General features: G+C 41.7%; 1 protein-coding gene across 10 annotated transcripts in view; it reads left to right on the forward strand.

Annotated features, from left to right (window-relative positions):
- The window catches only part of psd3l (pleckstrin and Sec7 domain containing 3, like), a 122,208-nt gene that overhangs the window by 32,111 nt on the left and 76,629 nt on the right, over positions 1 to 13,468 (forward strand). For 2 of the 10 annotated variants that reach the window (XM_058411289.1, XM_058411291.1), the window contains exon 1: positions 11,196 to 11,472. The exons of 7 other annotated variants lie outside the window; for them this stretch is intronic. Coding sequence is in view for 1 of the 3 variants with exons in the window: in XM_058411288.1 (XP_058267271.1) it covers positions 1,573 to 1,640 (68 nt within the window). In the remaining 2 variants the exon portion in view is untranslated. Of the gene's footprint in view, positions 1 to 1,431; positions 1,641 to 11,195; positions 11,473 to 13,468 lie in introns of those variants that run through there. One more of the 10 variants, XM_058411288.1, reaches the window with a different exon arrangement.

The raw sequence follows: 13,468 nt of genomic DNA on the forward strand, positions 1-13,468 counted from the left end.
TATTAAGTTCCTGTCATCACTTAGGCAGCTCCGTGGTCATGGAAAGTCATGGAAAAATAAAATTCTAAGCACTTTCTGAATTCCTTCACTGATACATGTCACTGTATTTTACTTCTCAGGATGAATTACAGAGAAAATTAGTTCAGACACGTCACAGCATCATGCGTCTATAACAATCCTGTTTGTGTTCTTAATGACGTAATCCCAAAACAGGACATCGTTTCAAATGGACGCGATCTTCTTTTTGTTTGCTCATGTTATAGGCTTACACACGATGCTTTTCGGAAACGTGTCCCAAAAAAATAAATAAATAAAAATGTCTCATAATACTGATAAATTGCTATGGATTTGAAGCATAGAAATCAATAGATGATATTTTGAGTTTGGTCTGCATTTTCCTCAAGAGGTTGAAAAAAGAGAACGTATGCAAACGGACTCATTGATCTGTGCTGTGTGCCAGCGTGAGTGCAGAGGTCACATCCCTAATGCTGGAGTTGTGTACATTATAGAACATTTAAAACTTTTGGAAGACAATCATAATTGTTTGTTAGACAGTTAATCATCATCATAAGTTTTATAATTATGTCCTGCAAGTTGACTGATAATGTTGAGTTATCTCAGTGACAAATGTTAGGGGATCAGAGATTATTCATATACAGCATTCTGAGTGTTTTTTATTTATTTTTATTCTGTCTGTGCTGCATGTTGGTATGTATGGTCAGAGTGTTGCTTTATATTGTACAATGTCCTTTTGTTTGAAAAGCGTAATAAAATTATTCTATTTTAAAAAACTCTGATCACGATACATAACAGTTTTCACGGCGGTGAAATTCTGAACACATTTGATGCCTGGTGTTCATTCGGTGTTGCGTAAACACTAATCCCGTCGGACGAGCCATCGCTTTGTATTAGTACTAAAGCATGCCTTCTCACCCTTTGTGCGCTCGTGATACAGAAACGCAGCTCAAACGTGATGCATGTCCTCATTGTCAAGTCCACTGAGCTGCAAGGCGGTGCTGCGGCGTTATTTATAGCTCCAGCAGAGGAGCAGCAGCAGTCTGCACTCGCTGCACCCAGGCAGACTCCTGACTTCTTCTCCACAGCGTGTCGGGCGTAAATAAAGTCAGTGCTGACATCACGGCACTCCAGACGAGCTTCTCCATTCACACTCTCAACCCTCCCTTTCTCTCTGTGTCCTTTCCATGAGGAGGAGCCATGTACCAGTCCACCACTCCCCCGATCCCCTCCATCCCCACCTCCACCCCCCCTCCCCCTCCTCCCCATCCGGCCTGCAGATGGAGCGTAAGGCAGGAAGCGCGGCACTCGTCCAGCCGTTCAGGAGCCGCTTTACGGCCTTCCTAACGAATAAGCGAGAAAGGTCTACCTGTGTCCTAGCAGCCATGTAGGTCAGAGCCAGCACAGAAGGAGTGAGAGATCACATGGCACGCAGGACCACAAGCTCAGGAGTTTACTGAGAAATCACATGGCTTGCAAGAGCAAGAGCTCAGGGCTTTATTAGCAAGGACTGTCCCTGTCTCCTTGTCCTCTTCTTTTCTCCTGCCAGGGGACTCTATGGGCTCCTTGGTGTCCGGATGCTTTGCCCAGCCAGACCTGGCCGATCCCGAACACGTCTCCATCCAGTAAGTGGCTTTGCATGACGTTCTCGTTAATCACAGCGAGGATGACGATTAGAGTGCACTCTGGATCAGGCTGGCAGCTGTGTGTGTGTGTGTGTGTGTGTGTGTGTGTGTCAGAGCGATTGCAAGTGTGTGTGTGTGCACACCGCAGTGACTCCTCAGAACTGTAGCTTGCAGCATCTCTCTCTCTCTCTCTCTCTCTCTCTCTCTCTCTAATGTCCTCTAAACCTGAAGGTTGAAACGCCTGCTTTGCTGCCTGTGTTGTACTTCCTGTTTTCCCCAGGAAGTCGGATGCTCCTAATCCAACAGGAAGCCCAAAGCATTCAGTGTGATGAGAATTAAAAAGAAAAAAAAAATCACCCATGCCCTTCATCTTTTTTAGCCGGGTGTTAAACAGAGGCAGAACTTGTATTAGCGCTCAGACTGCTAACTCATGACAGGTCATCAATGTCAGGTTTATTACAGCAACGTAAAAGCTTTCAGCTTGACCACATCATGTGGACCTTTTTCCTGGATGCGGAGATGATTTTTGAATCACATTCAATAGAAATGATTTCCATTACAAAAAAAAAAGCTTCAGCTCTAACAAGTGGTAATGAGGAGACGTCCACCTAGACGTCAGTGAAATGGGTGAGCAGGATATTACGTGTCTGTCACACTAACCAGGGAAGAAGATGATTCATATTTCAGGATGACTGACGGCTTTGCTGTGTCATGTAGCATTTCTCATCATCTCAGTTTGATGGGAGTAAATTGCTTGCCTCAATCCAGCCCAGCTAATTAAATCTCCCTGCTCAGGAGAGGCTGAAACCTTCGGACTGAACCCAACAACTGCCCCAATTCCCACCCCTCCACAGTCCTGCTGTGAATCTTACACTCTGGTATATTATAGCTGTTTCACTGTGTTTTATTTGAGGCTCTGGTGATAAAAATAAAGTGTTAAACAGAAGTGACAGTAGTGTCAGCTGTCACTCAGATCACAGGCTCATATTGATGCTTACAGGACTTCATATCATCTCATCCTAATGGATTTAAAACATTTCTGGTTTCGTAGTAACATAGTAAGTGTTTTTGTTTCTTCAGAGAGACTCAAAGACAGTTCGCTCCTGGATTTCGGGGAGTTTCTTTGTGATCTCTGCAGCCAGAAGTGCTTGATTATTTTCCTTCTGTTAAACTCCTACTAATTAAGAGATATACGCAATTACTTTCTACGATTGCTGTACTCGCGTTTGACGCACCTGAAGGGAGGAGGACTGTTTGGTGTGATGATGTCACGTGATGCGTCTAGACCATGAGTCTACATAAAATCTGCAGCAATTTGGAAACATTGCGAGCTCATCTGAACATCACGGTGTGTGCTTGATTTGGCGTTCATCACTCTGATTGCAAAATTTGTGTAATCCTGGAAGGACTGCTTAGCAACGTAAAACCTGCATTTTATTTCTGCATGACTGTTTATACTCGTCTTTAGGTTGTTCCATTACGTTAAATGTAACTATAAGCAATTCAGAAGTACGTTTTTTTGTTTGTAGGAAATCTTTAAGCTGTGATCTGTCTTATAAAATGAATAAAACACGTCAGGATGTGCTGTTATTGGAAAATTTCTGGTGGTTGTACCAGCCTGAAGTGAAAGGTGTTGTTGGTTATTTTCCTATAACAGCATTCCATGTTGTGTTTATTAATTTCTTTTAAGTAATGGAGGTCAGTCTTAAACTCCGACACATTTTTTAGGTTGCAAGTCATACAGCGATTGCAGTGTAATTTTCGTCCGTAACGTTCGATTCTTTTATGAGGCATAAACATAGCAGCAACCTTTAGCGATTTTCTGATGAGTTAAAGAGACGTAACCGTATCCTGTAATAATGATGAATCAGCAGTCTTTCTCTTGGCTGTGTTTTGTTTATTACGTTAGCCGTCAGCGTCAGTCCTGCGTGACAGGCTAGCGAGCAGTAAACAGGTTTGTGTTGACGCGTGTGCCAGGTGGCCTGCTGATGTGTGCTGATGTCACGTGATGGACACCTGCCTGTTGGGGCTCATGGCCTCTCAGCTTGTGCTGGGAAAGCTGTCGCTTCCTGGCTCCTGAGACCCGAGCTCGGGCCAGAGATGTGAGTCAGACCCTCAGGCTCTCCGCCAAGCGTCTGAGCCTGCCTACTTCAGCCTGCCTTCCCACCATGCCTATACCCCTCTGAACTGACTCTTATACACATGGCTTTGCTGTTGTTAAATGTGTAACGTGTGCTTTTTAAAAATCGACTCAGTTTGCAGATGGAGGTCAGCGACATGTTTTCAGAGCTTAGGTCTCTGTGTGCACTGAGAAGTGATTTTATGTCGCCTGGTGGTAGATAAAATATCTTCTGAAATCATCTCCTCGCTTTTAAAATAGCCTATTAGTGGTCAAGCACATTTTCAGTTCCACAGCGACCAGAGGAAGTGGTTTTGGGTGTATAGTGTGGTTTTCTCTGTTAAACGCATCAACTTTGTTCTTTAAGTGAACAGTTTTTGTGTGTCTGGAGGTCAGTAATGAGCTCAAAGGAGGTTGATGCTGGAGCTGTTTACTTGTTGTGAGCAAATACTCAGAAAAACAAAATAAATGAATAGCTGAACAAAGTACTGAGAAAGATGATCACTCCGTTATACATGCTGGGGAAAAAACCTAAAAAAATGGTAAATGATGAAAAGACAAACAAAGATACGGCCATTCAGCTGCATGAGAAACAAGCTCCAGAGCTTTCAACACACAAATGTCTTTTTGCATAATGGTCAAGAGTCAGTTTTAATGGTGATATAACATTCGAACAATGCAAAGCTTTATACACATTGTGCTTCCATACATGTCAGTTTTTTTTAGGAAACATTGTCAATCTTTGTGTTCAGCTTCATCCCCTTGACCGGTAAAAACAGATAAGTGAATTATCTGGCTGCGCTGGGCATCCGCCGATCTGAGACTTAGATTTAAAGAGTTTAAACACAGACAAACATGGACCATAAAGCAGTTTTCCAGACGGGTTTTCTCAGCCGTGTGCTGCTCTTGTTCCCAAGCCATGATATAAACCATTACTCTACCTTTAAATGGCAGCACTTCTCAATAATGTTTATTAATACAGATGGATTATATGAATGTCCACTACACTGTGAATGATATGTTACTGTCAAAACGAGAAGATTAATCCATACTTTGCCTTGTGGTCAGATCCACTTTCTGACCAGTCCGATTATTAAAGAGGAAGAATAGGTAATGTGAGGATAGGCCAAGCTGCAGAAGCTAACTCCAGTTCTTTCTCGGTTTTATCTCAGCTAATCAGTCATTTATTTAAGGAAGGAAATGAATCCCGAGCTGCAGTTCTGATGGCTGAGTCATCAGAGTAATCTGTACGTCCCATGGTTATCTCCTGACCCGAGTCCTACAGGGAAAAGAGAGAGAGCTATTTCCTAGCAGTACAGAGCTGTGTGTGTGTGTGTGTAAGTAGTCAAACCTCAGATGCATAACTATCCTCCCCTAATTTATGCACCAGTGTATACATATACAGTGTATACAGTGTATATATATATATATATATATATATATATATATATATATATAAATAATCAGAATCAGATGTTCCAATCACTTCCATGGCCACAGGTGTATAAAATCAAGCACCTAGGCATGCAGACTGTTTTTACAAACATTTGTGAAAGAATGGGTCGCTCTCAGGAGCTCAGTGAATTCCAGCGTGGAACTGTGATAGGATGCCACCTGTGCAACAAATCCAGTCGTGAAATTTCCTCGCTCCTAAATATTCCACAGTCAACTGTCAGCTGTATTATAAGAACGTGGAAGTGTTTGGGAACGACAGCAACTCAGCCATGAAGTGGTAGGCCACGTAAACTGACGGAGCGGGGTCAGCGGATGCTGAGGCGCATAGTGCGAAGAGGTCGCCAACTTTCTGCAGAGTCAATCGCTACAGACCTCCAAACTTCATGTGGCCTTCAGATTAGCTCAAGAACAGTGCGCAGAGAGCTTCATGGAATGGGTTTCCATGGCCGAGCAGCTGCATCCAAGCCATACATCACCAAGTGCAATGCAAAGCGTCGGATGCAGTGGTGTAAAGCACGCCGCCACTGGACTCTAGAGCAGTGGAGACGCGTTCTCTGGAGTGACGAATCGCGCTTCTCCATCTGGCAATCTGATGGACGAGTCTGGGTTTGGCGGTTGCCAGGAGAACGGTACTTGTCTGACTGCATTGTGCCAAGTGTAAAGTTTGGTGGAGGGGGATTATGGTGTGGGGTTGTTTTTCAGGAGCTGGGCTTGGCCCCTTAGTTCCAGTGAAAGGAACTCTGAATGCTTCAGCATACCAAGACATTTTGGACAATTCCATGCTCCCAACTTTGTGGGAACAGTTTGGAGCTGGCCCCTTCCTCTTCCAACATGACTGTGCACCAGTGACCAAAGCAAGGTCCATAAAGACATGGATGACAGAGTCTGGTGTGGATGAACTTGACTGGCCTGCACAGAGTCCTGACCTCAACCCGATAGAACACCTTTGGGATGAATTAGAGCGGAGACTGAGAGCCAGGCCTTCTCGTCCAACATCAGTGTGTGACAAATGCGCTTCTGGAAGAATGGTCAAAAATTCCCATAAACACACTCCTAAACCTTGTGGACAGCCTTCCCAGAAGAGTTGAAGCTGTTATAGCTGCAAAGGGTGGACCGACGTCATATTGAACCCTATGGATTAGGAATGGGATGTCACTTAAGTTCATATGCGAGTCAAGGCAGGTGAGCGAATACTTTTGGCAATATAGTGTGTATATATATATATATATATATATATATATATATATATATATATATGTATGTAGACCTCCTGCCTAATATTGTGTTGGTTCCCCTTTTGCTGCCAAAACATCCCTGACCAATGAGGCATGGACTCCACTAGATCCCTGAAGGTGTGCTGTGGTAACTGGCGCCGAGATGTTAGCAGCAGATCCTTTAAGTCTTGTAAGTTGTGAGGTGTGGCCTCAGGTAGTCATAATGTTATGCCGGATCTGTGGACATATAGATAGATAGATATGTGATGTGTGGTTCTTCTCTTCTCTTCTCTTCTCTTCTCTTCTCTTCTCTTCTCTTCTCTTCTCTTCTCTTCTCTTCTCTTCTCTTCTCTTCTCTTCTCTTCTCTTCTCTTCTCTTCTCTTCTCTTCTCTTCTCTTCTCTGTGCCCCAGAGTTCCTTCTCCTTTGCCCAGTGTGTACTATAGGTCTGAGTCATGGCTCTGCATCCTCCCACTCCCCCTCGAGGCAGACCGCTTTCCAGCCTGCACTTCATCTTCTGATGAATTATCGTCAAGGGCAAAATTGTTCTGGTTGTCCTTCAAGAGCAAGAGATCCAGACAACAATGCATGCCCGAGCTTCTCGAAGGAATTCACTAATGTGCCACAGAGTGCTGTCAGAGTGAAGCTGCTGTTGTACTACATGCTGGTTCAAGCACCGTTGTTTTCCTGTGGTTCTTTTTTTTTTTTACCCAGGCTCTGAAGTTTGAGAGTTATTGCAAATCTGAAACCGAGAGCGGGAAGTGGAGGAGTGTTGGGAATGAGCGGGGAGGATTGTACATGTCCAGTTCAGCCAACGTGTTGCACTTTACATGGGACTGATGCATCAGAAAAATCAGGATCGCCTCAAGAAGTCCATTACTCCTAGATATGAGAAATATATAAGTAGACCATATTCATACATGAGTGCTGTTTGGACTTGGAGAGGAAAAACTTTAAATGCAGCTTCAGCTGTGGTCAATCTAAGTTCCACATGTGTTCTGTGTGAAGAGGAACTATCATATAGTTATGAGGAACTTCACAGTAGGCCAGTTTTTCATACCAGCCTAAGCTTTTTTATTTTTTATTTTTTAAATGCTGCTTAATTCTAAGTTCCTCAAGTTAATCCTTTTAATGATGATAAATTTAGCATCATTTCTGGATATAGGTTTTTGACTGTTTTGATGAGGTTCATGTTGATGTCACTAGGCCGGGGAAAGAGCTAGAACTTGTTCTAATTTTCTAATCTTGTAAGCTCGATTAAAGTGGCCAAGAGCTGCGTACTATTAGTGGAAAAGGGAATTTGTCTGGCCTTACAAAAGACTAACTCCTAGATATATTTTTAAAAATAAAATGCACTTCTAGGCCTTTCAGAAATGTTACACTGAGAACTTTTACTAATCCTGAGACTCTCTCTTGCTTCCTGGATCTGTGTATACACACAAGTGCAAACAGCCAGTCAGATTATAGCCATGAAGATTCTGAAGCTTGTGGGACCTGTGATGCATCGGTACAAGTTTTTCACATCGAGTGTGTTGATTTTTTTGTACCCATTGATACTGATACTGAAATGAGCAACATGGTGGTGTTAATCAGTCTGAGACTACATGGGAGTTTAGCATGAGTAAAGTGTACACACTGGTGCATGGGGGAAAGGAAGTGTGAATGTCTCAATGTTCAGTGCTCTGGGTTTGTAGAACTGAACTGCTCTCACACTCGACAGATGCGACTTTGCATGTTCAGGTTGTTTATTCTCATGTAAGAGATGAGCGCTGCAAGACGGATGCTTTTACACAAGCGCATGGAGAGCATGGGTTCAAATTCCAACTGTGCCGGAGAAAAATCAGGGAAAATAATGTGCACAAATAAGAAGCTGTGTTATCAGAAGTTACTGATTTTTTAAGACGATATTTTATTCATATTGACATTGTCACAGAGCACAGTGTGCAGGTTGCTTTGCTTTGTGTTGCTTTTCTGTCAGTCATGAAAAATCTGCTGACTGGCATCATTTCATGTCGTCTGCTAATTAGCACAAGACACTCGTCTATCACTTCACATAGATACATGATGTTGGTATCAGAGCATTTTTTTATGATTATGGGAAATATAGATATCAATACATTCCAACTGGGAACACAACAGTGTATCTGGGTCTGACGCTAAGTGTGAACCGATTCTCGTCCTCAGAACCACACAGATATTACAGTATGATATCAGAGGCAGAACGCTGGCGTGTTTTAAGAGAAGCTGTGTTCTACGTTCATATAAAAACGTCTGCGCTGCATCAGTGTGCATAATATATTCAACACACAAAACATTTCAGTTGACTGGATAGGAAAATCTGTCAATTCTGATCCACTGTTTCAGGAGAGTACTTAGTGTCAGCTCAGTAGATCCTTACAGCATTTTGTGTTTTTTGAGAATTGATTTGCAAACTAAGCAAAAAAATGAGATCAAGAAGGACAGTTAATTTCACTGAAAAGCCCAGATCTCATTAAGCTGGAAATTCAGGCTTTGTCGATTATTAGCAAAAGATAACAAGTAATGAATGTTGTTCAGAGAGTTTTGTGGAAGCTTGGACTAAAGATAATAGAGTTTTTATTATTATTATTTTAAGTTTCTGGTCTCAGAGTCTGTACAGACTTTTGGTTTAAGGCAAATCTTGTTTTTTTTCTTTCTTTTTCATAATTTTTCATAATAGAGTTTCTGCTCAAATCTGATTGGGATGATGAGACACTGTTTTGAGGCGTTTAAGCGCACATTATGTACTTTTGTGGTTTTGCACGTGTCATTTAAAGTCATTAAAGACACATGGTTCAGTCGCTGGACATTTTGACTTAGATTTTTTTTCACGAAGTGAGAAGAATCTGGGTTTGGGTTGGGGCAGTGGCTTTTCATACTGAAAGAATAACTTCCTGGTTTTTAGTCACTTCCCCTGACAGTCGTTTCAGAGGCCATAGAGGAAATGCAGGTCAGTAAAAATGACGCTAGAGCTAGCAGAAGCAGTGAAGCCACTCCAGAGCTATTAAGGGCTCAGCCTAAATGATTTCATTCTCGCATTCTTTCAGAATGAGGCAGTTTGGCCTGAAGAGCTCTGTTTGTCCTTCCAGTCCATATGGAAGCCATCATGTGTGATTATCATTTATCATTCCTAAAAAAAAAAAAAAAAACCTTTAGAAATGATAAGGAGAAACAAAACAAATAGTACGTGGGTATACAATTCAGCTTTTTCTAAGAAAAGGATCTTTTGACAGAACTCTTTTAACTTCCCAAATAAAATGACCTTCTGAGTGAAAGTGTAATTACAGAGAAAAGTGAGTCAGCCCACAAATGATGGCTATGCAATATTAATAAGATTTGGTTAGTCAAAGTGACGGGTCTTTAGTGCTGCTTGATCTTCTTCTCCTCATGACACATGAGGTGCTGTATGTATGAATAAAATCTCACACATCACTACATGTCTTTTTATTTTGGTGTAAGGTCATGATACGTTAAGAGATATATCAGGACCGGTACTGTTATCAGGTAATTACAGTAGATAGCTGCTGCACTACATTTAAAATCAGCTAGTTAATATTTTAACTCTTTTCCCCAAGACCGATGTGCCGATGTTCAGCATTGAATACCTTTGACATGTCACACTCCACAGAGGTGATTAATAACTCATATAAAGTAGTTTCTTAAGTATTTCTGTTTATATTAACAGAAAATTCTATTAGATTCATTGAACATTCGGTTTATACTCTTAGAAAACCAAATACGGTTATTTTTTTCACACAAATGTTAATATCTCGATTTATATCAGACTTGGAATAATGATAATTTTTTAAAATAAGTATAAATGTGTGTTTTCAGCTGAGACTTAAAAATCTCACTGTTCAATACACATATTCTTCATGTGTTTTTCCTCTCGGGATTTTCAAGCTCGTGTTATCATACAGAGACTTTACATTGATTTTAAAGTCAAAATTCATTATCAGATAATTATTATTAAAGCAAGAAAATCAGACACTGGAAACTTGTCTTGAGCTTAAAATGGCTCTTAAACATGTTCTGACCAAAACCCGCCTGAACTGTCATTGAAGAGACTGAAGGAGTGAAAAGGAAGATTAAGGAGCATGCTTAAGATGTTAATGATAGTAATAGAGTTCCATATCTTAGGAACAGGACGTCAAATGATGTCTAAGAGGTTGAAAATCCCAGTAAGGATCAATAGAGAGGAATTGGACTAGGCCCAAACACTACCTAGAAAAGGCTGTCCCTCAAAACCCACACAAAACCAGTATGGAGACTGGTGAGTGAGCCGCAGTGAGGCCAACAGTCTCTCTGAAGGAGCTGCAGAAGGTGCAGCAGATAACCATTTCAAGAGGACTGGGAGACTAGGAAGAAACCACTGCTCAAGAGGAGCCATGTCAATGAGGAGTGAAGTAAAGTGTGCTTTCTGTGTGTCTTGGGCACTGTGTGGTGCAAAAACACAGAGAGGTGGATTTAAGAAATAAAACACAACGGGACATGCTGGTACGGGAAAAGAATCAGTGGCGTGACGTGGCTCGCGTGAGGTGGAGCTTCTGTTAGTCACTTAGTTTTCTTTTTATATCACAGTAGTTTAATGAGACTGACTTTTTATCTCTTTAGAGTTGTGGAATGTCAGTAAAAGGAGCTGTACAGGGCGGATGGGCCTCAAGACCTGGACTGAAGTAAACAGAACCCAGGAGAGGCCTCTGGCTCACTCCCTAAAGCCACGCTGAGTTTCAGCCTGGACACTCCCTTCTCCAGAAAATCACAAATACCTCTGCTGTGGTGTGTGTGTGTGTGGTGAATCGTGATCGAATGGAAGGGAAGCGGCATTTAAAGACATCACACATGTGACGAGTCATCTGTAGAACCACATCTCTAAACTCTGGTTTCTCATTCTGCTGGACGTCTGCTGACCACTGATCACTGGAGGCAATACGCTATTCCTGTCTGAACTCCTAAATCTGCTCCAGATTGAAATGCCTGCATATCAGCACACCATCTTGAGAAAAATTCACAGTATTTCACTGAAGGTGAGGGAAAACTCACTGGGCTTGTGAGTAGGTGTTGTTTTTGAGCACAGTTTTATTTGGATTTGAACGAAATGCTCTGTTTTACATTTTCATTGTTTGCTTTGATGAAATCTGAGTTGATTTTAAACAAGGTACGAGCTTGAAATGAACATTGTACAAGTTGTTGCTTCTGGCAAGTGACAAGCTGCTCCTCAAACACAAAACGTGTGTTATAAAGTCTGTATAACGGCATGCAACCTTTTACTTTTTTAAAAGAGTCTCAGTTTAAAGCTTCTGTGCTTGTCTTATCTTTTCTTTCAAGAGTAGTTTGGTCAAAGATGGTAACAGGAAAAGGAATGTGTGAGTGTTTGGTGTTCATGAAAAATTAAATTACACCTGTTAATTTAGGTGTAAATTACATTTACATCTAAATTAACACCTGCAGTTTTTTTTTGTTTACTTTTTTTCACTGTCTACTTTATTAGGAACATTCCAACATCTCACTCACATTTATGAAAGGAGTCTCAGGTGTAAACACACATGTGTTCCAGCACAGGAAGGTCTTCAGGATAGAAGGGTTTTTTCCAGAAAAAAAGCTAAAATTACAGGCTTTTTTGGGAGAGAGAGAGAGAGAGAGAGAGAGAGAGAGAGAGAGAGAATGACCAGACTGTTTAGGTGAGGACAGAATGTCTTCTGGACGTTCAACAACGTTAAATTTATCTGTAAACTGTTAAAATATGTGATGTCATTCAGTAATAAATCAAACATTGTAATCATTGGGAAATCGCTGTGGTATTAAGCTGGACACTCCAAGATCATGGCATTTTATGAGATGTATTGAAAATCTTTTATTATATACCCTTTATGTGCCGACGTCACAATGACGTCGCAGCGCTAACAGGAGGCTAAACAAAGGGAAAACTGGAGGTGGCCAGCACAACCAGTACGACTACACAAGGAACACAAATGTCATCTTGTTGTGTGACAGAATCGACGGAGTACATTCTCCAATTTGAAGTTTTATCACATACCTATAAAATAACCTACGACAGCTGTGGTTAAACTCAATAAAACAAGCGGACTGGACAGAAACTATCATCAACGATGCTGGCGTTTGCAGATAAAGTTAAAGAAACAATTGTTTTTGGTTGGTGTGGTGTATGGTTTGTTTACGTGTCTAAATATTTCTTATGCATGCCCACCTCATCAGAAACTGGGGAACAAGTTCAATGATTTCTCACGTAATGCTAACTTTTTAGCGTGAGTTAGCTAACTGGAAGCTAACGGCCGGAGACTAAACGAAGGAAACTGTTTGTGTCATCTCCCTTCCTACAGTTGCCAGAAACTCTCGGTTTTTCTATTAGATAGGTGTAGATGTCCGGTCACTCAACCGCAGGTCATCCTGTCACATTGTCCATCCATCGAGTGGACATGTACGGGACAGCCAATCTGTTAAAGTCTGTCCGTTAAAGTTAATTTCTTTCAAGTAACATTCGTGGTCCTGGACAGTGAGTGACCTAACTAACTAACTAACTAACTAAATTCAGATTTTGACCAGTTGTTGTTTAAAAACTACTGCTTGCAAAGTGGTCAGGGAACTCTTTCTGCCTCCACCTAAGCTCCGCCCACAAAAACACGTCACAATGTTTACTAACAGAAAGGGGTCTATATCAACTACGTTTAAATTTACAACTCGTTCTGACGACTCAATGAATATGCAAATGACGTGTGACGTCATTGGGGGGAATTTGAAGCGATTTCTTGAGCACGTCTCAGCAACTTTCCCCTGAAAAGAGCTAACTACGCTGCTCATGCAGTTTAATGACCAGCATGTAGTCTAGTGACAGTGGTAGTTTAGTGAACACTGTGCTGACCGAAGCAGGCGGTGTGTGAGGCGTGTGTGTAGCATGTCGCATTATTGTGCTCCGAGAGAGCTGGGTCATGGCACAGAGCAGACATCTGTAACTCATCATGAGATGTTGTGAGAGAAGGCTCCAGATGCTCCAGCTTTCTTCTC

The sequence above is a fragment of the Hemibagrus wyckioides genome, linkage group LG16 (genome assembly GCF_019097595.1).
Source record: "Hemibagrus wyckioides isolate EC202008001 linkage group LG16, SWU_Hwy_1.0, whole genome shotgun sequence".
Classification (NCBI taxonomy): Eukaryota; Metazoa; Chordata; class Actinopteri; order Siluriformes; family Bagridae; genus Hemibagrus; species Hemibagrus wyckioides.